Raw genomic sequence first — 25,314 nt, 5'->3', positions numbered from 1 at the left:
TGGGTCCAAGGGCCGCAGACAGTTTGTCAGACGATCCCCAAGCTCTGCATTCAGCCACATTACACTCTGAAGACAGTGAAGCATGGTGGTGCAATCATCATGATATAGGCATGTTTCTCTTACTATGGTGCCAGACCTATTTACCGCATACCAGGGATCATGGACCAGTTTGCACATAGTAAAAAACTTGAAGAGGTCATGTTGCCTGACGCTGAAGAGGATATGCCTTTGATATGGGTGTTTCAACAAGACAATGTTCCTAAACACACCAGTAAATGAGCAAAATCCCGTTCAACAAAACTTAGGTTATGGAGTGGCCAGCCCAATCCCTGGACTGTAATCCGATAGAACACTTGTGGGGTGACATTAAAAATGCCGTTTCTGATGTAAAGCCAACAAATGTAAAAAAATGTGGGATGTAAGGGCGGCATGGTGGCTCAGTGGTTAGCACTGCAGCATTGCAGCGCTGGAGTCCTGGATTCAAATCCTACCAAGGACAACATCTGCAAGTTTTTATGTTCTCCCCATGTTTGCGTGGGTTTCCTCCGGGTTCTCCAGTTTCCTTCCAAACTCTAAGCACAAACTGATAGGGAATTTAGATTGTGAGCCCCATCAAGGACAGTGCCAAAAATGTCTGTAAAGTGTTGTGGAAATATTGGCGCTGTATAAATGAGTAAAATAAATAAATAAATAAAATGTAGTCCAAGCATCCTGGGCTGGAATAACAGGTGACCGGTGCCAGAAGTTGGTTGACTCTATGCAACATAGATGTCAAGCAGTTCAAAAAAAACTGTGGATAACAACTAAATATTAGGTTAGTGATTCACGGGAATGCTAAATCCACAAAAAATAGTAGATATTCTGAGTTTGTAAAGACAAATGAAGACACTGCTAATTTTTAGAATGGCCCAATGTTCATTTTTTGTTATTTTCTGAAAGTAGTTAAACATTATATACATTTCTCTTCATGTTTTGAATTAGAAAATAGTGTGCAATGTTCCTAATGCTGGAAATAAAAACTAGTGTAAAGATTTGGTGATTAACTCATGCTTTTGAACACAATGCTATTATTTTGAACACTACTGAGTAAAATCTACTATATAAAGCTGAATGTGTGTATGTGTGTGTGTATGTCCGGGATTGGCATCTGCACCGTCGCAGCTACAGCCACAAAATTTTGCACAGTCACACGTCTGGACCCCGAGAGCGTCATAGGCTATGTTGTGAGGCGAAATTTTAACCCCGCGCGTTCCAATTCACCAAACAATTTTGCCCCTATCTACATAATGGGGGAAAAAGTGAAAGGAAAAGTGTTGGAAGCGTCGCAGCTACAGAAACAAAATTTTGCACAGTCACACGTCTGGACCCTGAGAGCGTCATAGGCTACGTTGTGAGGTGAAATTTTAACCCCGCGCTTTCCAATTCACCAAACAATTTTGCCCCTATCTACATAATGGGGAAAAAGTGAAATGAAAAGTGTTGGAGGCGTCGCAGCTACAGCCACAAAATTTTGCACAGTCACACGTCTGGACCCCGAGAGCGTCATAGGCTATGTTGTGAGGTGAAATTTTAACTCCGCGCTTTCCAATTCACCAAACTATTTTTCCCCTATCTACATAATGGGGAAAAGTGAAAGGAAAAGTGTAGGAGGCAAATTGACAGCTGCCAGATGTGAACAAGGGGGACTTAAAGAGTGAGAGCGATGGCGCCAAAGAGTATATACCGTACAGTTGCTAAGGTGGGGCCCCGACATGAGATACTCACCACACACGGGGATATGAACACACACACAAAATGCGCCACACACTACCACGTGCTTGAACACATATACCACCCTCAGCACACATTTCACCACACATACACCAACCTCGCCACATAAAAGTCGAAACACAAGTCGCCGCTCAAAACTCACCACGCGCAAAACTCGCCACATGCAAAAACTAGGCTCACGCAAAACTCCCCACAAGTGCAAAACTCACCTCATGGAAAACTCGCCACACGCAAAACTTGCACACGCGGAAAAATTGCCACATGCACAAAATTTGCAACACATGCAAAAGTTGCCTCACACAAAACTTGCACATACTCAAAAGGCACCAGACATAAAACTCACCACGCGCAAAACTCGCCATGCGCAAAACTTGCTGCATTCAACTTGCTACACTAACCTGTCACATGCAACGCGACACACAAAAAGTTGCTACACACATGTTGCCACACAAAACTCATCTCACAAAATTCGCTACATGCATGTCGCCACACACAACTCAACACACACAACTTGACAAACGAAACTCGCCCTAAAACACACACAAGTCTGGTATTAGCCTTGAAAAATAAAAATCTGATTAATAAGCAGACAAACTACAAGAGCAACAAATGTACCATATAGGAAATACGGCAGCTGTCAGTCACATGACCTGTCTATTATGTGTATGTGTGAGCTAATATATACTGCCAGGGGGAGGGCTTCCTGTTGGCTGGGGATGTATCAGGCTGCCAATTTATCTTACAAATACTGAGGTAAAAATACTGAGCAAATAACGTGTGAACGAGGTCTAATACAGGAGATCACACAGGTATATACTATATACAGGGGAGATGACACACAGATATATACTATATACAGGAGAGATGACACACAGGTATATACTATATATAGGAGGAGATGACATACAGGTACATACTATATACAGGAGGAGATGACATACAGGTATATACTATATACAGGAGGAGATGACACACAGGTATATACTATATACAGGAGCAGATTACCTACAGGTATATACTATATACAGGAGGAGATGACATACAGGTATATGCTATATATAGAAGATGACATACAGGTATATACTATATACAGGAGGAGATGACACACAGATATATACAGGGGAGATGACACACAGGTATATACTATATACAGGAGGAGATGACATACAGGTATATACTATATATAGAAGGAGATGACATACAGGTATATACTATATATAGGAGGAGATGACATACAGGTACATACTATATATAGGAGGAGATGATATACAGGTATATACTATATATAGGAGGAGACGACATACAGGTATATACTATGTACAGGGGAGATGACACACAGCAGGTATATACTATATACAGGTGAGATGACATACAGGTTATATACTATATACAGGAGATGACATACAGGTGTATACTATATATAAGGGAGATGACATACATGTATATACTGAGGTGAAAATGAGAGGTGTGAGGTGAAAATGAAAAGGTGTGAGTGCAAAATGAGAGGAGTGAGGGAAAATAGTGTAGTGATCGGAAAATGATAGATGTGAGGTCGAAATGACAAGTGTTAGGCGGGAATGAGAGGAGTGAGGGAGAAAATGAGAGGTGTGAGGGAGAAAATGAGAGATGTGAGGGGGAAAATTAAAGATGTGATTGGGAAAATGAGAGGCGTGATGGGAAAATAAGAGAAGTGACGTGCTATAACTAACCACAGATATTTACTATGCCCAGGCAACGCCGGGCTCTTCAGCTAGTCTAATATATAATGCTGAATGTGTGTGTGTTTATGTATGTATGTCCGGGATTGGCATCTGCACCGTCGCAGCTACAGCCACAAAATTTTGCACAGTCACACCTCTGGACCCCGAGAGCATCATAGGCTATGTTGTGAGGCGAAATTTTAACCCCGGGCGTTCCAATTCACCAAACAATTTTGCCCCTATCTACATAATGGGGAAAAAAGTGAAAGGAAAAGTGTTGGAGGCGTCGCAGCTACAGCCACAAAATTTTGCACAGTCACACGTCTGGACCCCGAGAGCTTCATAGGCTATGTTGTGAGGTGAAATTTTAACCCCGCGCTTTCCAATTCACCAAAGAACTTTTCCCCTATCTACATAATGGGGAAAAGTGAAAGGAAAAGTGTTGGAGGCAAATTGACAGCTGCCAGATGTGAACAAGGGGGACTTAAAGAATGAGAGCGATGGCGCCAAAGAGTATATACCGTACAGTTGCTAAGGTGGGGCCCCGACATGGGATACTCACCACACACGGGGATATGAACACACACAAAATGCGCCACACACTACCACATGCTTGAACACATATACCACCCTCAGCACACATTTCACCACACATACACCAACCTCGCCACATAAAAGTCGAAACACAAAAGTCGCCGCTCAAAACTCGCCACGCGCAAAACTCGCCACATGCAAAACTCGCCACATGCAAAAACTAGGCTCACGCAAAACTCGCCACAAGTGCAAAACTCACCTCATGGAAAACTCGCCACACGCAAAACTTGCACACGCGGAAAAATTGCCACATGCACAAAAGTTGCAGCACATGCAAAAGTTGCCTCACACACAACTTGCACATACTCAAAAGGCACCACACATAAAACTCGCCATGCGCAAAACTCGCCATGTGCAAAACTTGCTGCACACAACTTGCTACACTAACCTGTCACATGCAACTCGACACACAAAAAGTTGCTACACGCATGTTGCCACACAAAACTCATCTCACAAAAGTCGCTACATGCATGTCGCCACACACAACTCAACACACACAACTTGACAAACGAAACTCGCCCTAAAACACACACAAGTCTGGTATTATCCTTCAAAAATAAAAATTAGATTAATAAGCAGACAAACTACAAGAGCATCAAATGTACCACATAGGAAATATGGCAGCTGTCAGTAACATGACCTGTCTATTATGTGTATGTGTGAGCTAATATATACTGCCAGGGGGAGGGCTTCCTGTTGGCTGGGGATTTATCAGGCTGCCAATTTAGCTTACAAATACTGAGGTAAAAATACTGAGCAAATAACGTGTGAACGAGGTCGAATACAGGAGGAGATGACACACAGGCATATACTATATACAGGGGAGATGACACACAGATATATACTATATACAGGAGAGATGACACACAGGTATATACTATATAGAGGAGATGACATACAGGTACATACTATATACTGGAGGAGATGACACACAGGTATATACTATATACAGGAGCAGATGACCTACAGGTATATACTATATAGAGGAGTAGATGACTTACAGGTATATGCTATATATAGAAGATGACATACAGGTATATACTATATACAGAAGGAGATGACACACAGATATATACTATATACAGGGGAGATGACACACAGGTATATACTATATACAGGAGGAGATGACATACAGGTATATACTATATATAGAAGGAGATGACATACAGGTATATACTATATACAGGAGGAGATGACATACAGGTATCTATATATATAATTGTCTAAGGGTTTTTCCGTCTGTCTGTCTGTCTGTCTGTCCTGGAAATCCCGGCTCTCTGATTGGTCGAGGCCGCCCGCCCGACTAGAACATTGACTGGAGGCCAGGATCAAAGCACTAGGGGGAGTTAAATAGAGCAGCACCTAACGACTTCACCACATCAGCTGAGGAAGGAAACTCAGAAGCCGCAGTACCACTTTCCTCCACCAACGGAAGCTCATAGAGAGAATCAGCCGAAGTACCACTTGTGACTACTGGAGGGAGCTCTGCCACAGAATTCACAACACCCTGCTAGTTTATTATTTGTTCTTTGTTTTCTTGTCCAGCTTGCTATCATGATTTTGCCTTGCTAGCTGGAAGCTCTGGGATGCAGAGTGGCCCCTCCGCACCGTGAGTCGGTGCGGGGGTCTTTTTGCACACTCTGCGTGGTCTTTTGTAGTTTTTTGTGCTGACCGCAAAGATACCTTTCCTATCCTCAGTCTGTTTAGTTAGTCTGGCCTCCCTTTGCTGAAACTTGTTTCATTCCTGTGTTTGTGACTTTCATCTTAACTCACAGTCAATATATGTGGGGGGCTGCCTTTTCCTTTGGGGAATTTCTCTGAGGCAAGGTAGGCTTTACTTTCTATCTCTAGGGCTAGTTAGCTCTTAGGCTGTGAAGAGGCATCTAGGCCGTGTTAGGTACGCTCCACGGCTATTTCTAGTGTGTGTGATAGGTTTAGGGGTTGCAGTCAGCAGAGCTCCCACTTCCCAGAGCTTGTTCTGTGTCAGTTTAACCATCAGGTCATTCCAGGTGCTCCTAACCACCAGGTCCATAACACCCGACACTGACGCCGGCACTCGGGACCGGAGCATTCAGCTGCATAGAAATACATGCAGTCTCAAGCTTCAGTCTCGAGTGCCGGGGGCAGTGCCGTGTATTGATGCGAGAGACTCGTGCGAGTTTCTCACAAGTGTGACCCCGTACTTAAGCTGAGAGCAGTATGATGTAGGGGCAGAGTTCCTGATTCCAAACAATGATCACCTAAAGATGTTGTTCCTAAAGGTGGTTCTACAAGGTATAGATTCATGGGGAGTACTTAATTTCTCACATACTGCTTCTGTATTTTGGCTAGTATTTGTTAAATAAATAATATACAAAAAAAGGTTGCACTCTATCGTGCCAAAGCATGTCTAATATGAAATACATGAAATATGAATTGCAAAATGGCTTTTGAACATTAGAAAAAATATTTGAGAGACGCTTTGCACAGAATTTGGCCAAATAGTGTGAGCCCAGCAACCATCGTCAAGGTGGTCTCATTAATCTGATGTGTCCCGGCCAACCCATATGTAGGCTTTACTGAAAGAGGTGTCCACATTCACCCAAGCATACAGACATTGGCCTTCGGTGAGTGTTCACATTTGGACAGGGAGGTCAGGGACCCATCAGATTAATGAGACCACCTTGACGATGGTTGATGGGCTCACACTATTTGGCCAAATTCTGTGCAAAGCATCTCTCAAATATTTTTCCTAATGTTCAATAGTCATTTTGCTATTCATATTTCATGTATTTCATATTAGACAATGCTTTGGCACGATAGAGTGCAACCTTTTTTTGTATATTGTATATGGAGGTAGCTGCTCCTGGTATGCACCTATTCACACTAGTTTGGATGTGCCAGTCGTTTTTCTGTCATTGTTAAATAAATAATGGCGCAGTGTAATTTGTCATGTGCTGTTCACAACTGATTTTAAGAATTTCTAAGGGTTAGAGGATTTTTCATTATGTCCTGAAACTTAAAATCATAGAATTCAAAGAGGGTGTACTTAGTTTTTCTCATGACTGTGTTTTACAACATTTCTTTTATTTGTTTGTACTATTAATTTGTGATTATTGAAATAACAGTGACCATTTTTAAGGAGTAAACCAGGTAAATAAAAATAAATCCCTCAAATAAATGGGCTGTCTGGGTAACACATGGAGCACTGGGTCCCTCCGACCTCATTAGGATCAAAAAGCTGCATTCAGATGACACATACTGGTACGACATCCCTTTCAATTCTGCAGAATCAGCCTGAATTCAAGCAAAGCTATTTTTTATTATCTGAGAATATTCCTGATGTTTTATGTTGCTGTACATTTGCAAATATACAGAGCAGCTAGCACAGTTTTTTTTATTATGGCTAGCAGATATGTTTTCCTAAAGTGAGAGAAAGAAAAAATAGCACAAAAGACAAAATAAAATAAATCCAATGACCCAGTTCACTGAGTAAATGTATATAATGATCATGTCCAGGTCAAATCTCCAACCACGGCTTTCATCATCAAAGTCAAGTCTGTGTTCTCCATGTGGAAATTGCCTTCTTCCTACTGGATCTATGTGTCTCCTGAAATCTACAATGGAGAAAAAATGTAGTCATAAAAAGTACTGGCGAAGAAAAATAAAAATAAATAAATAATGAAAACGATATATTACATACAGTATATAAGACACTGTTCACATTATGTTCATAACATAGACGCTGAAAAAAATCTTGTGACATTGAATCCAAATGTATAGCTTTGATGTATGCAAATGTGTCATTACGTAAAGGGAACCTATCACCAGGTTTTACCATATAAACTAAAAACACCACCTTTAAGTCTTCTTACACATCACTGTAGTAATCAGAGTAGAAGCCTCCTGCTTTTCGCAGACCTATGATAATACCCATTCTAATTCTCTCACACTGTATGCTAATCGGCGAAGTCTGGCCCGATGGGTGTCGCTGGTCTGTGGTTAGGACCTCCTCTCTCCATGTAATCTCCTTTCTTGATGAATGTGGATGACATCTCATACGTCATCCACCAAGCGCTCTCTGCCCTCTTGAGTGTAGAACAAAGTCCTGTAATGCACATATCAAGGTGCCAGCTTTATTCTGGGTCATCACTGAGCACTCCTGTGCAGATCTGTGCATCTACTACATGGGCGCAGGTTTTGCAGCGCTAGGTGGATGATGTACAGTAGTAGATGTCATCCACGCTTAGCCACACAGGAGGGTTGGCTAATGCAGGTAGAGAGGAGAAGTCAACCTGTGACCAGCAACACTCATCGGCCTGAACTACTGGAAAGGTGATAAGTTATTGATCAGTAGGGGCCAGACTGCTAGGACCATCACTGATCAGCAGAGGCAGTGCACATTCTCAGCTGCCACTTCATTCATTCCTAATGGAGCTGCTGAATGCTGAGCTCAGCTTTTTTCAGACAGCCCCGCAGAGAATGAGTAAAACGTTGGTCAAGGATGTGCTCTAATGGGGATAATAGTGCCCTGTGCTTCTGATCGGTGGGAGTGCCATTAGAGGAGATAATGTGAAATGTGTTCTGAGTCATGATAACCTTTGTTTCATTTGTATATTAAAAATAGTAACATGCGTTAACCCATTACTTGCCAAATTAAAATTTTTACAAGTATGGATTTTTCAGAAAAGGGCGTCCCAATATTCCATTAAAAATGGCAATGACATGATTTCCTATTTTGAAAACATTCATTTTACAAACAACACAAAAAATTGGACCTAATTATAAAAATTCTAAAATCTTAGTTGCTAGAAGCTAAAGATTAGGAGTCCCCAAAAAAGGACATTGGTAGATAATGGGTTAACATACACATTGTTTTTACTGTATGGTGTGAGATTGTATTTAATGGGTATCATGACCGATTGCAGAACTTGAATGTTGCCAGACTACTCAATCTCATTTGATAAATAATGTGATAAATAGAAAATCTGCGAATGACTTTAAAAGTGATGTTGTCTATCCTCTGAGAAAGTGTCAGCCAGTACGTGTCTCCTTTCTCTCTAAAGGTACCATTACACTTAACGATTTACCAACGATCACGACCAGCGATACGACCTGGCCGTGATCGTTGGTAAGTCATTGTGTGGTCACTGGAGAGCTGTCACACAGACAGCTCTCCAGCGACCAACGATGCCGAAGTCCCCGGGTAACCAGGGTAAACATCGGGTTACTAAGCGCAGGGCCGCGCTTAGTAACCCGATGTTTACCCTGGTTGCCATTGTAAAAGTAAAAAAAAAACACTACATACTTACATTCCTGTCGCGTCCCCCGGTGTCAGCTTACCTGCACGGTGTAAGCGCTGGCCGGAAAGCAGAGCGGTGACGTCACCGCTGTGCTCTGTTTTACGGCTGGCCGGCGCTGACACTGGGGGACGCAGGGAAGCTGACGCTGAAGGACGTGACAGGAATGTAAGTATGTAGTGTTTTTTTTTTTACTTTTACAATGGTATCCAGGGTAAACATCGGGTTACTAAGCGCGGCCCTGTGCTTAGTAACCCGATGTTTACCCTGGTTACCAGTGAACATATCACTGGATCGGCGTCACACACGCCGATTCAGCAATGTCAGCGGGTGATCAGCGATGAAATAAAGTCCTGATCATTCCTCAGTGACCAACGATCTCCCAGCAGGGGCCTGATCGTTGGTCGCTGTCACGCATAACGATTTCTTTAACGATATCGTTGCTACGTCATAAAAAGCAACGATATCGTTAACGATATCGTTATGTGTGATGGTACCTTAACTTGCTGTCCACAGCCTGTTGTCAACAGTTCTATTGTCGCTCACACTGCATAGAATATAGTGTCTCATTAGTCAATGGCCCATAGATCTTAACAGCTCATTTACATATTAAAAAACCTTGGATTTCTTGGGAATAAGACATCGGATCGCAGATATCAAGGTATTAATATTATTCAACTTTCCATGATCTGCATGCCCATATAGACGGCTTAAGAGGATTGATCCCACTGACCGATTCCCTTTAAAAGACAGATGATTTTCATGACTTGCATTAAAGTGTAAGGGCTTATGCGAACGCTGTGCAAATCGGTCTAAGCACGTACTGCTAATGCACGGACTGGACGCGGCTCTGCCGGCCCAAAGATTACAGCTTGATATATTTCTATGAGCCTATCATGGTTGGGTCAGGAGTCCCACCACCAGTCCATGCATTTGCAATCTGTGCTTGGACTGATTTGCACAGATGTCTGTATGAGCCCTATAGGTTGGACACTTTGTATAACATAGCATTGCGTGTTGTCCACTAAGTCCCTGAGTACACAGCTTATGTTTAATTCCATACATTACTGAACGTACTATTGGCAAATGTCATGGCCCAATATAGGCGCTGGATACTTTTGCCTTAACTTTGAGGGTGTGTGTTAAGAACCTATCACCAGTTCTATACCTTATAAAACATGCCCATCGCCTTTTAAAGCATGTAAGCATGTAAAGCATGTTCTGAAACTTAACAAGGACAAAACAGAATTCATCATCTTTCTCCCATCTCACGCGACCCCCCCAACGAACCTATCCATTACAGTAGATGGCTGCCCACTCTCCCTAGTCCCACAAGCTCGCTGCCTCGGGGTAATCCTTGATGCTGATCTCTCCTTCAAACCACATATCCAAGCCCTTTCCACTTCCTGCCGACTTCAACTCAAAAATATTTCACGAATCGGTTCATTCCTCAACCATGAATCTGCAAAAACCCTAGTCCATGCCCTCATCATCTCTCGCCTTGACTACTGCAACCTCCTGCTCTGTGGCCTCCCCTCTAACACTCTCGCACCCCTCCAATCTATTCTAAACGCTGCTGCCCGACTAATCCACCTGTCCCCCCGCTATTCCCCGGCCTCTCCCCTCCGTCAATCCCTTCACTGGCTCCCCATTGCCCAGAGATTCCAGTACAAAACCCTAACCATGACGTACAAAGCCATCCACAACCTGTCTCCTCCATACATCTGTGACCTCGTCTCCCGGTACTTACCTACATGCAACCTCTGATCCTCACAAGATCTCCTACTCTACTCCCCTCTTATCTCCTCTTCCCACAATTGTATACAAGATTTCTCTCGCGTATCACCCCTACTCTGGAACCCTCTACCACAACACATCAGACTCTCGCCTACCATCGAAACCTTCAAAAAGAACCTGAAGACCCACCTCTTCCGACAAGCCTACAACCTGCAGTAACCACCGACCGACCAAACCGCTGCATGACCAGCTCTAAACTCGCCTACTGTATCCTCACCCATCCCTTGTAGATTGTGAGCCTTCGCGGGCAGGGTCCTCACTCCTCCTGTACCAGTTATGACTTGTATTGTTTAAGATTATTGTACTTGTTTTTATTATGTATACCCCCCCCCCTCACATGTAAAGCGCCATGGAATAAATGGCGCTATAACAATAAATAATAATAATAATAATAATAAATGTGCAAATCCAGATTACATTCAGTACAGCCCTAGTCCCTTCAAACACCACCTCTTGCATCTTGATGGAAGTGGATGAAGTCTCCTGCATCATCCATACAGTGCTCAAAGTCTCGCGCCTGTGCAGTGGGATCACAGACCTGCGCAGGCGTACCTCACTCTGCCCTATTGAACAGGGAGCTAATGACGTAGAAGTGAAGCATTATGTGACTTCCCTCCAGACTCAATTGAATAGGCACAAGACTTTGAGCACTATGTGGATGATATAGGATATGTCATCCACTTTCATCATTATGCATGAGATGGCATTTGAAGGGACTGTGGTGGCGCTGAACACGATGTGGATTCGTCCATCCGATCAGACTGTGCAATTTACATGAAGTGTGGGACATGAATAAAACACTTTTTCAGAGGAATGCAGGGACACTTATGAAGGTATTAAGTGTTTGTTGGAACTCGATTTACAGTGCCGTGAAAAATAAGGAAATATACCATGAACTTTTCTACAGTTTTTCACGTTATACCGATAAACTTAAATTTATTTTATTGGGATTTTATGTGATATACCAACACGAAGTAGTAACATAGTAACATAGTAACATAGTAACATAGTTAGTAAGGCCGAAAAAAGACATTTGTCCATCCAGTTCAGCCTATATTCCATCATAATAAATCCCCAGATCTACGTCCTTCTACAGAACCTAATTGTATGATACAATATTGTTCTGCTCCAGGAAGACATCCAGGCCTCTCTTGAACCCCTCGACTGAGTTCGCCATCACCACCTCCTCAGGCAAGCAATTCCAGATTCTCACTGCCCTAACAGTAAAGAATCCTCTTCTATGTTGGTGGAAAAACCTTCTCTCCTCCAGACGCAAAGAATGCCCCCTTGTGCCCGTCACCTTCCTTGGTATAAACAGATCCTCAGCGAGATATTTGTATTGTCCCCTTATATACTTATACATTGTTATTAGATCGCCCCTCAGTCGTCTTTTTTCTAGACTAAATAATCCTAATTTCGCTAATCTATCTGGGTATTGTAGTTCTCCCATCCCCTTTATTAATTTTGTTGCCCTCCTTTGTACTCTCTCTAGTTCCATTATATCCTTCCTGAGCACTGGTGCCCAAAACTGGACACAGTACTCCATGTGCGGTCTAACTAGGGATTTGTACAGAGGCAGTATAATGCTCTCATCATGTGTATCCAGACCTCTTTTAATGCACCCCATGATCTTGTTTGCCTTGGCAGCTGCTGCCTGGCACTGGCTGCTCCAGGTAAGTTTATCATTAACTAGGATCCCCAAGTCCTTCTCCCTGTCAGATTTACCCAGTGGTTTCCCATTCAGTGTGTAATGGTGATATTGATTCCTTCTTCCCATGTGTATAACCTTACATTTATCATTGTTAAACCTCATCTGCCACCTTTCAGCCCAAGTTTCCAACTTATCCAGATCCATCTGTAGCAGAATACTATCTTCTCTTGTATTAACTGCTTTACATAGTTTTGTATCATCTGCAAATATCGATATTTTACTGTGTAAACCTTCTACCAGATCATTAATGAATATGTTGAAGAGAACAGGTCCCAATACCGACCCCTGCGGTACCCCACTGGTCACAGCAACCCAGTTAGAGACTATACCATTTATAACCACCCTCTGCTTTCTATCACTAAGCCAGTTACTAACCCATTTACACACAATTTCCCCCAGATCAAGCATTCTCATTTTGTGTACCAACCTCTTGTGCGGCACGGTATCAAACGCTTTGGAAAAATCGAGATATACCACGTCCAATGACTCACCGTGGTCCAGTCTATAGCTTACCTCTTCATAAAAACTGATTAGATTGGTTTGACAGGAGCGATTTCTCATAAACCCATGCTGATATGGAGTTAAACAGTTATTCTCATTGAGATAATCCAGAATAACATCCCTCAGAAACCCTTCAAATATTTTACCAACAATAGAGGTTAGACTTACTGGCTTATAATTTCCAGGTTCACTTTTAGAGCCCTTTTTGAATATTGGCACCACATTTGCTATGCGCCAATCCTGCGGAACAGACCCTGTCGCTATAGAGTCCCTAAAAATAAGAAATAATGGTTTATCTATTACATTACTTAGTTCTCTTAGTACTCGTGGGTGTATGCCATCCGGACCCGGAGATTTATCTATTTTAATCTTATTTAGCCGGTTTCGCACCTCTTCTTGGGTTAGATTGGTGACCCTTAATATAGGGTTTTCATTGTTTCTTGGGATTTCACCTAGCATTTCATTTTCCACCGTGAATACCGTGGAGAAGAAGGTGTTTAATATGTTAGCTTTTTCCTCGTCATCTACAACCATTCTTTCCTCACTATTTTTTAAGGGGCCTACATTTTCAGTTTTTATTCTTTTACTATTGATATAGTTGAAGAACAGTTTGGGATTAGTTTTACTCTCCTTAACAATGTGCTTCTCTGTTTCCTTTTTGGCAGCTTTAATTAGTTTTTTAGATAAAGTATTTTTCTCCCTATAGTTTTTTAGAGCTTCAATGGTGCCATCCTGCTTTAGTAGTGCAAATGCTTTCTTTTTACTGTTAATTGCCTGTCTTATTTCTTTGTTTAGCCACATTGGGTTTTTCCTATTTCTAGTCCTTTTATTCCCACAAGGTATAAACCGCTTACACTGCCTATTTAGGATGTTCTTAAACATTTCCCATTTATTATCTGTATACTTATTTCTGAGGATATTGTCCCAGTCTACCAGATTAAGGGCATCTCTAAGCTGGTCAAACTTTGCTTTCCTAAAGTTCAGTGTTTTTGTGACTCCCTGACAAGTCCCCCTAGTGAAAGACAGGTGAAACTGTACAATATTGTGGTCGCTATTTCCTAGATGCCCGACCACCTGCAGATTTGTTATTCTGTCAGGTCTATTAGATAGTATTAGGTCTAAAAGTGCTGCTCCTCTGGTTGGATTCTGCACCAATTGTGAAAGATAATTTTTCTTGGTTATTAGCAGAAACCTGTTGCCTTTATGGGTTTCACAGGTTTCTGTTTCCCAGTTAATATCCGGGTAGTTAAAGTCCCCCATAACCAGGACCTTATTATGGGTTGCAGCTTCATCTATCTGCTTTAGAAGTAGACTTTCCATGGTTTCTGTTATGTTTGGGGGTTTGTAACAGACCCCAATGAGAATTTTGTTACCATTTTTCCCTCCATGAATTTCGACCCATATGGACTCGACATCCTCATTTCCTTCGCTAATATCCTCCCTTAAAGTGGACTTTAGACAAGACTTTACATAGAGACAAACCCCTCCTCCTCTCCGATTTTTACGATCCTTTCTAAACAGACTGTAACCCTGTAAGTTAACTGCCCAGTCATAGCTTTCATCTAACCATGTCTCGGTTATTCCCACTATGTCAAAGTTACCTGTAGATATTTCTGCTTCTAGTTCTTCCATCTTGTTTGTCAGGCTTCTGGCGTTTGCGAGCATGCAGTTTAGAGGATTTTGTTTTGTTCCAATCTCCTCGCTGTGGATTGTTTTAGAAATGTTCTTACCTCCCTTCTGAGTATGTTTTCCTGGATCTTCTTTGTTCAAGTCTAATGTTTTTCTTCCCGTCCCCTCTTCTTCTAGTTTAACGCCCTCCTGATGAGTGTAGCGAGTCTTCTGGCGAATGTGTGTTTCCCAGGTTTGTTGAGGTGTAGTCCGTCTCTGGCGAGGAGTCCATCGTACAAGTAATTCACACCGTGGTCCAGGAATCCGAATCCTTGTTGTCTGCACCATCGTCTTAGCCAGTTGTTTGCATCAAGGATCCTGTTCCATCTCCTGGTGCCATGCCCGTCTACTGGAAGGATAGAAGAAAAAACTACCTGTGCATCCAGTTCCTTTACTTTCTTCCCCAACTCTTCAAAGTCTTTGCAGATTGTCGGTAGGTCCTTCCTTGCCGTGTCATTGGTGCCAACATGTATCAGAAGAAATGGGTGGACGTCCTTGGAGTTGAAGAGCTTTGGTATCCTATCGGTCACATCCTTGATCATCGCACCTGGAAGGCAGCATACTTCTCTTGCAGTTATGTCCGGTCTGCAGATGGCTGCTTCTGTGCCTCTCAGTAGTGAGTCTCCCACCACCACCACTCTTCGTTGCTTCTTGGCTGTACTTTTTGCTGTCACTTGTTGCTGTGTGCCCTTTTCTTTTTTGCTTGCTGGTATTGCTTTATCCTTAGGTGTGCCATCTTCATCCTCTACAAAGATTTGATATCGGTTCTTCAGTTGTGTGGTTGGTGATTTCTCCATGGTCTTCTTGCTTCTTTTGGTCACATGCTTCCACTCATCTGCTTTTGGAGGTTCTCTGACACTTTTTTCACCTTCTGTGACCAGTAGAGATGCTTCTGTTCTGTCTAGAAAGTCTTCATTCTCTTTGATGAGTTTCAAAGTTGCTATTCTTTCTTCCAGACCCCGCACCTTTTCTTCTAAAAGGGCCACTAGTCTACACTTCTGACAGGTGAAATTTAATTCTTCTTCTGGTCGATCTGTGAACATGTAGCACATGCTGCAGCTCACCATGTAGGTTGTCACATCTGCCATGTTGCTCCTAGATCCTGCTGACTTGCTGTGTGTTTTCCTTCTTGTGTAATCTACTCAGCCAAGCTCTCTTGCAATAATGTCCTACAGGCAAAAATTACGGCGCGCGGTTTGGTGATTCTTTCCAAGCAGCTGGTCCCGGCTGTACCCAACGATCTTCTAGCTTAGGGAGACTCTTCGCTTTTCCCAGAAGGCACCTGGAATATGCAAATTAGCCTCCTCAAGCTTGAATCTCTGGTTTGGTGATTCTTTCCAAGCAGCTGGTCCCGGCTGTACCCAACGATCTTCTAGCTTAGGGAGACTCTTCGCTTTTCCCAGAAGGCACCTGGAATATGCAAATTAGCCTCCTCAAGCTTGAATCCCTGGTTTAGTAAGTATTTGTGAAATGTAAAAGAAATGATACAGAGTTTGTAATTATTTCAGATACATAAATGTGAAAATTGTGACATGCTTTTGTATTCAGTCCTCTGTAGTCTGATACCCCTAAATAAAATCCTGAGTAGAGATGGACGAACCCGAACAGTAAAGTTCGGCGTCGGTACCAAACACCTTCTGTTCGGGCATGGACACCAAACACGGACTTCACCAGGAAGTTCATGTTACTGTTCGGATTTGGCTGTCTGAACATCGGTTGTTTGTCACGCTGTCATGTGCATGACAGCATGGCAAACACTGCTTCTGATCGGTGGTGAAATCATCCCCGCCGGTCAGAGAGCCACAGAAGACAGCGGGAGCACTCAGTTGTGATCGGAGGTATAAAGTTTACCTCCGGTCACTGGTGTCAGCTGATGGGACAACAGCTCCCATCAACCAACACTTGCTGCTGCTAATAACAGCGAGAGCAGGCGAGGCGGAGGGAGTATTTATTAGGCGGCTCCTGAGCTGTAAATGAATAATTAAAAAAAACAAGCAAAAAAACGGCATGGGTTCCCCTGTGTTTTTGATAACCAGCCAGGCAAAACTCATAGCTGCAACCCTCAGCTGCCAGCTTCAACAAGGCTGTTTATCAAGAATAAAGGAGTACTCAGGCTGTTTTTAAAAAAAAAATTATTTAAATAAATAATAAAAAAATGGCATGGGGTTCCCCCATTTTTGACAACCAGCCTTGCTAAAGCAGACAGCTGGGGGCTGGTATTCTTAGGCTGGTAAGGGGTCATTAATATTGCCCCCGCAGCCTAAAAATAGCAGCCCGCAGCTGCCCATAATAGGCACATCTATTAGATGTGCTAATTCTGGCACTTTGCCCGGCTCCTCCCACTTGCCCTGTAGAGGTGGCAAGTAGGGTTAATATTTGTGGCATTAATGTCACATTTGTATTGTCAAGTGACATCAAGCCCATGGCTTAGTAATGGAGAGGCGTCTATAAGACACCTATCCATTACTAATCCTATAGTGGTATGGTAAATAAAGACATAGCCAGAATAAAGGCTTTTATTAGAAATAAAACAAAACACAGTTTTCCTTTTTTATTTACAAATAACAAAAACAGTTATACTTACCAAACGCCTTTTGCACTGAAGCACTCGTTCTCCTGTAATAAAACTAAAATAAAAAACAACAATATCCCTCACCTCTCGTCATTCTGCCCCACGCAGTAATTCATGTGGGGGAAAAACAGTTTTCATCCTGGACGGTGCCAAGATGTGACCGTACAGGCTGGGAACCAATGGTGACTGAACTGCGAGCGCAGCCTGAGTGACCGGCGGTGACATCATCGAGGTTACCTCTGGTCACTGAGACTGCTTTCCCAGTCGGGCTGAACTGTCACGACCACAGTGAGGTCCCCACTAGCCCCGTGAGAAAAACTCATTTTGTCAGAAGCCTGACAAAGAAGATGGAAGAACTAGAAGCAGAAATATCTACAGGTAACTTTAACATAGTGGGAATAACCGAGACATGGTTAGATGAAAGCTATGACTGGGCAGTTAACTTACAGGGTTACAGTCTGTTTAGAAAGGATCGTAAAAATCGGAGAGGAGGAGGGGTTTGTCTCTATGTAAATTCTTGTCTAAAGTCCACTTTAAGGAAGGATATTAGCGAAGGGAATGAGGATGTCGAGTCCATATGGGTCGAAATTCATGGAGGGAAAAATGGTAACAAAATTCTCATTGGGGTCTGTTACAAACCCCCAAATATAACAGAAATCATGGAAAGTCTACTTCTAAAGCAGATGGATGAAGCTGCAACCCATAATGAGGTCCTGGTTATGGGGGACTTTAACTACCCGGATATTAACTGGGAAACAGAAACCTGTGAAACCCATAAAGGCAACAGGTTTCTGCTAATAACCAAGAAAAATTATCTTTCACAATTGGTGCAGAATCCAACCAGAGGAGCAGCACTTTTAGACCTAATACTATCTAATAGACCTGACAGAATAACAAATCTGCAGGTGGTCGGGCATCTAGGAAATAGCGACCACAATATTGCACAGTTTCACCTGTCTTTCACTAGGGGGACTTGTCAGGGAGTCACAAAAACACTGAACTTTAGGAAGGCAAAGTTTGACCAGTTTAGAGATGCCCTTAATCTGGTAGACTGGGGCAATATCCTCAGAAATAAGAATACAGATAATAAATGGAAAATGTTTAAGAACATCCTAAATAGGCACTGTAAGCGGTTTATACCTTGTGGGAATAAAAGGATTAGAAATAGGAAAAACCCAATGTGGCTCAACAAAGAAGTAAGACAGGCAATTAACAGTAAAAAGAAAGCATTTACACTACTAAAGCAGGATGGCACCATTGAAGCTCTAAAAAACTGTAGGGAGAAAAATACTTTATCTAAAAAACTAATTAAAGCTGCCAAAAAGGAAACAGAGAAGCACATTACTAAGGAGAGTAAAACTAATCCCAAACTGTTCTTCAACTATATCAATAGTAAAAGAATAAAAACTGAAAATGTAGGCCCCTTAAAAAATAGTGAGGAAAGAATGGTTGTAGATGACGAGGAAAAAGCTAACATATTAAACACCTTCTTCTCCACGGTATTCACGGTGGAAAATGAAATGCTAGGTGAAATCCCAAGAAACAATGAAAACCCTATATTAAGGGTCACCAATCTAACCCAAGAAGAGGTGCGAAATCGGCTAAATAAGATTAAAATAGATAAATCTCTGGGTCCGGATGGCATACACCCACAAGTACTAAGAGAACTAAGTAATGTAATAGATAAACCATTATTTCTTATTTTTAGGGACTCTATAGCGATGGGGTCTGTTCTGCAGGACTGGCGCATAGCAAATGTGGTGCCAATATTCAAAAAGGGCTCTAAAAGTGAACCTGGAAATTATAGGACAGTAAGTCTAACCTCTATTGTTGGTAATATATTTGAAGGGTTTCTGATGGATGTTATTCTGGATTATCTCAATGAGAATAACTGTTTAACTCCATATCAGCATGGGTTTATGAGAAATCGCTCCTGTCAAACCAATCTAATCAGTTTTTATGAAGAGGTAAGCTATAGGCTGGACCACGGTGAGTCATTGGACGTGGTATATCTCGATTTTTCCAAAGCGTTTGATGCACAAGAGGTTGGTACACAAAATGAGAATGCTTGGTCTGGGGGAAATTGTGTGTAAATGGGTTAGTAACTGGCTTAGTGATAGAAAGCAGAGGGTGGTTATAAATGGTATAGTCTCTAACTGGGTTGCTGTGACCAGTGGGGTACCGCAGGGGTCGGTATTGGGACCTGTTCTCTTCAACATATTCATTAATGATCTGGTAGAAGGTTTACACAGTAAAATATCGATATTTGCAGATGATACAAAACTATGTAAAGCAGTTAATACAAGAGAAGATAGTATTCTGCTACAGATGGATCTGGATAAGTTGGAAACTTGGGCTGAAAGGTGGCAGATGAGGTTTAACAATGATAAATGTAAGGTTATACACATGGGAAGAAGGAATCAATATCACTATTACACACTAAATGGGAAACCACTGGGTAAATCTGACAGCGAGAAGGACTTGGGGATCCTAGTTAATGATAAACTTACCTGGAGCAGCCAGTGCCAGGCAGCAGCTGCCAAGGCAAACAGGATCATGGGGTGCATAAAGAGAGGTCTGGATACACATGATGAGAGCATTATACTGCCTCTGTACAAATCCCTAGTTAGACCGCACATGGAGTACTGTGTCCAGTTTTGGGCACCGGTGCTCAGGAAGGATATAATGAAACTAGAGAGAGTGCAAAGGAGGGCAACAAAATTAATAAAGGGGATGGGAGAACTACAATACCCAGATAGATTAGCGAAATTAGGATTATTTAGTCTAGAAAAAAGACGACTGAGGGGCGATCTAATAACCATGTATAAGTATATAAGGGGACAATACAAATATCTCACTGAGGATCTGTTTATACCAAGGAAGGTGACGGGCACAAGGGGGCATTCTTTGCGTCTGGAGGAGAGAAGGTTTTTCCACCAACATAGAAGAGGATTCTTTACTGTTAGGGCGGTGAGAATCTGGAATTGCTTGCCTGAGGAGGTGGTGATGGCGAACTCAGTCGAGGGGTTCAAGAGAGGCCTGGATGTCTTCCTGGAGCAGAACAATATTGTATCATACAATTATTAGGTTCTGCAGAAGGACGTAGATCTGGGGATTTATTATGATGGAATATAGGCTGAACTGGATGGACAAATGTCTTTTTTCGGCCTTACTTACTATGTTACTATGTTACTATGTTACATTCCAGCTAGGCATCTACCTTAAATATACTGCAAGAGTTATAATGGAATGGTTTAGATCAAAGCATATTCATGTGTTTGAATGATCCAGTTGAAGTCCAGACGTAAATCACAGTGAAAATCTGTGACAAGACTTGAACATTTCTGTTTACAGACAGTCTCCATCCAATTTCAGTGATCTAGAGGTACTTTGAAAAGATGAATGGGCAAAATATTCAGCCTCTAGATGTGCAAAACTTGTGCAGGAGTAATTGCAACAAAAGGTGTTCTTACTAAGTATTGACTCGGTGGCACTGAAAACAAATTCTTGCTCCAGTTTTCAGATTTATATTTTTTAAATATTTAGAAAACCATGTATCATTTCCTTTACACTTCACAAATACTTGCTGTTCTGTCTTCATACACGTTGATACGGTGTGTGATCCTACATACGGCATAAACCACTTCTGTCTCCCAAATAAGCAGACTGTTCTCTGTAGTCTAACTTGTTTATTGGTAAACATGAGCGCGGTAAAACTATAAGAATACAAATGATTTGTATAAGTATTGGGCAAATAATAACATGACTGCAACTAACAGGGAAAGCATACAGGATGATGCAACTTCTATAATAACTACATACAGCAGGTAACCAAAAATCACATTTCCTGTGTACTAGCTGCTATACAGTTAATCACACTCTGTACAACATTACATAGCAAGAACAGGGATAATGGTCTTACCGGATAATCTTAACCGGAATGGCAAGTAAGTGAGGTAGTTCAACACAGCAGATTAACACGTGTGTCCAGGGAAATACACAGAGAGAAAATGGAGTTTCCCCTTCCCATGATACCTTGGTGAATCCCAGAATGCAACACTCTAATAGTTACTGAAAAACACAGGTAATAAATTTAACCACCACTGGGTGGTGCTATAACACAGCAAAACCAAAACTATGGTATTAAACGTTTTTAATACAAGATATGAACCTGTCCTTCGCTAGAAAGGGCAGAACACTCCCCGCTTGGCATCAACTGATGCCACCCACAGGTTCTTTTGGTGAAAACAGTAAGACAAGTTCCGCAACTGGTCTGAGGAATAGTTTACTCTCCCCGGACTTGCCTACTTTGACCTCAACCTTACGCACTTTCCCATCTTTGCTTGGGAATATTTTAGTGATGAGGCCTAGTGGCCACTCATTACGGTGAGACTGGCTGTCTTTCATGAGAACGACATCGCCGGTTTTGATGTTTGGTTTGTCGGTCTGCCACTTCTTCCTGGGTTGTAAGGTGGAGAGGTACTGCTTCCTCCATCTGTCCCAGAAGGTATTGGAGAGACTTTGAACTTGTCTCCATTGTCGTCTGTAGAGGTCTTTGTTGCTAAATTCTCCAGGTGGAGCGCTGAGAACGCTGGCTTTCTGAGTAAGTAACATGGCAGGAGTGAGAATGGTCGGATCCTCAGAGTCACTAGAAAGTGAAGTCAATGGTCTAGCATTAATGATGGCCGAAACTTCTGCCAGGAATGTGGTCAAACTTTCATGTGTGAGTCTTGCGCTACCTGCTTGCAAGAAGATGGAGTCAAGGATTCTGCGTGCCATTCCTATCATCCTCTCCCAAGCACCTCCCATGTGAGAAGAGTGTGGAAGATTGAAAGTCCAGGTGCATCCCTGCTCATTCAAGTATCTTTCCACACTGGTGGTGTCTAGGTTGGAAGGAATTTGAAGTTCTTTCACTGCTCCTACAAAGTTGGTACCTCTATCGGAGCGTATGTGCTTCACGGGCCCTCTGATGGCGATGAAACGTCGGAGTGCATTTATAAACCCTGAAGTGTCCATGGACTCAATTACTTCGATGTGGACTGCTCTGATGGACATACAGGTGAACATAACCGCCCAGCGTTTGGCGTTGGCTTGGACTCTTCTAGTGTGCCGTGCAACCACAGACCATGGCCCGAATACGTCCAGTCCGACGTTGGTAAAAGGAGGTTCTGTACTAAGTCTGTCTGGTGGGAGATTGGCCATCTTTGGCTTTTGAGTCCCACCACGGAGTTTGCGACAAATCACACAGTTGTAAATGAGTTTACTCACGCATCGTTTAGCTCCAACTATCCATAATCCAGCCGTTCGTAGATTTCCTTCGGTAAATAGTCGGCCCTGATGTTTCACCAAGACGTGGTGATGTTGCACAAGCAGGGTCGTGACATGATGATGTCCAGGAATTATTATAGGGTGTTTCTCCCCAAATTCCACTTCAGCTTCTTGAAGACGACCTCCAATTCTTAACAGCCCATCTTGGTCTATGATTGGATCAAGCTTCTTCAAGACACTGTCTCTAGAGACAGGTTGGTTTTTATTGAGGTTATCTATTTCTTTGGCGTAACATTCACGCTGTATGGTATGAATTATAACGTTCTTGGCATTTTCCATGTTTGGAACGGTAAAGGCAAGCTTGCAGTGGTGCCAACCTTTGCAAGGTTCCTGGATGGCGGGTGACGTTGACTTGTAGGATCGAGCCGCATGAATTAAACAAGCGAGGGCACGAACAAGCGAGTTCCAAGTTGAGAACCTATTGAAACGGTGGGATTTGAGGTGATTGTCTTTAGTCACCGTACGTAGGACGGATACCTGAGGGCGGATTTCTTTATCTGCCTCCGGATCTACCAGCTCAAAGATGTTTGACTCGTCCGTGTATGGCGTCGAACGGTGTAAGAATGTTGGGCCAGTAAACCAGGTTGTGTCCTTAAGGTGTCTTGCTTCAATGGATCTGGTTGCGTGGTCCGCAGGGTTGTGGTTTGTGGACACATAATGCCACTGTTTAGGGTCGGTGGATCTCCTGATCCTTAGCACCCGATTGCTGACATAGACATAGAAACGACGAGTTTCATTGCAAATGTACCCCAACACTACCTTACTGTCGGTGTAGAACTCGATTTCTTTGACCTCCAGGTCCATTTCTGTCGAGATAAGCTCAGCTAACTCTACTGCTAACACAGCTGCACAGAGTTCCAGTCTGGGTACTGTCTGTTCACGGAGTGGGGCCAATTTTGTCCGGCTCATAACAAGCCTCACGTGGCATTGTTCATTGATGTCAGTAGTTTTCAAATACGCCACTGCTGCAATTGCTTTGGTTGAGGCATCGCAGAAGATACAAAGCCTTTGCATCTTGATTTCTGTTGATGGCACAGAAGCATATGGTCGTGCAACGTAGAGACTTGACAGGGCTTCTAAAGAGTTCTTCCATCTTACCCACAAGTCTCTTTTCTCACTGGGAAGCGGATCATCCCAATCGGACGTCTCTTGGGTGAAGTCTCTCAACATCATTTTACCTTGGATAGTTACGGGAGTTACAAATCCCAGAGGATCGTACAAGCTGTTCACAACGGACAGGACGCCTCTACGCGTGAAAGGTTTCTCTTCTTCGCTGATCTGGAAGGTGAATGCATCCTTTTTCAAATCCCAAAGTAAACCCAGGCTCCGCTGCATAGGAAGGGAGTCCGTGCTTAAATCCAAGTCTTTTAAATCGGTTGAGTAATCTTGAGAGGGAAAGGCTGCCATTAGTTTTTGGCTGTTGGAAGCAATTTTGTGCAACCTCAAATTGGATGAAGCGAGCATTTCTTGTGCCCTTTTCAGGAGACTGACTGCCGACTCATCTGTGGGTGTGGATTTCAGGCAGTCATCTACGTAGAAATCCTTTTCCACAAAAGATCTTACATCCGATCCATACTTTGCTTCACCCTCTCTGGCTGAATGTCTAAGCCCATAGATAGCGACAGCAGGGGAAGGGCTGTTCCCGAAGATGTGTACCTTCATACGATATGCCATGATGTCCTTGTAGGGGTCATTATCGCGGTACCAGAAAAACCTCAAGTAGTTTCTGTGTTCTTCTTTAACAAGGAAGCAGTGAAACATCTGTTGTATGTCGGCCGTAAATGCTACTGCATCTTTGCGGAAACGAAGGAGTACTCCCAGAAGTCTGTTGTTGAGGTCTGGACAAGATAGAAAGACGTCGTTTAAAGAAACACCTTCGTATCTGGCACTTGAGTCAAATACCACTCTTATCTGACCAGGTTTCTTCGGATGATACACGCCGAAAATAGGTAAGTACCAACATTCCTCGGCATCTTGAAGTACAGGTGCAATTTCCGCCACTCTGGAATATTCTCTCCATGAAGGTAAAGAAGTGTTCTTTTGTCTCTGGTGACTTCTGCAGTTTGCGTGTAAGGGAGACAAATCGACTGTACACAAGTTCTCTGTTGTTGGGTAAGCGTTGCCTCTGTGGTTTGAATGGTAAAGGTGCGACCCAACTCTTTGATTCATCTCTTTACTATCTCTCGCTCCATGATGTCCAAGAACAGTCTGTCCTCTATGGACGTTGCTACCTGGTTGTCTTCTCTTGTCCTGTGGAAAACTGTGCACCCTATATGATCTTGCTCACCGTCGCATGCATGGTCTTCACAGGAGGGATCAGCTAACGGACAAGATGGAGGGGTGTTGTGTGGCAATTCTTTAATCAGGAAACTGCTCTCGCATGGCTGGAAGAGA

General features: G+C 42.8%; 1 protein-coding gene across 1 annotated transcript; it reads right to left on the bottom strand.

The window, feature by feature from the left end:
• Window positions 1-7,529: 7,529 nt before the first annotated feature.
• LOC138663171 (uncharacterized) lies at window positions 7,530-24,939 on the bottom strand. The gene is made up of 2 exons (XM_069749323.1): window positions 21,515-24,939; window positions 7,530-7,660 (listed from the first exon to the last, which is right to left on the bottom strand). Exon 1 carries the CDS (start codon window positions 24,679-24,681, stop codon window positions 21,805-21,807), a length of 2,877 nt encoding a protein of 958 aa, XP_069605424.1. The 5' UTR covers window positions 24,682-24,939; the 3' UTR covers window positions 7,530-7,660; window positions 21,515-21,804.
• Between the last annotated feature and the right edge of the window lie 375 nt (window positions 24,940-25,314).

Source organism: Ranitomeya imitator, chromosome 1 (assembly GCF_032444005.1).
Source record: "Ranitomeya imitator isolate aRanImi1 chromosome 1, aRanImi1.pri, whole genome shotgun sequence".
Taxonomy (NCBI): domain Eukaryota; kingdom Metazoa; phylum Chordata; class Amphibia; order Anura; family Dendrobatidae; genus Ranitomeya; species Ranitomeya imitator.
Note: the sequence above shows the minus strand (reverse complement) of the source record. Positions and strands in the feature narration are given on the sequence as shown.

Coding starts and splice junctions, on each gene's coding strand:
- LOC138663171 (XM_069749323.1), bottom strand. CDS start 24,681: ATGTTTCACTGCTTCCTTGTTAAAGAAGAACACAGAAACTACTTGAGG.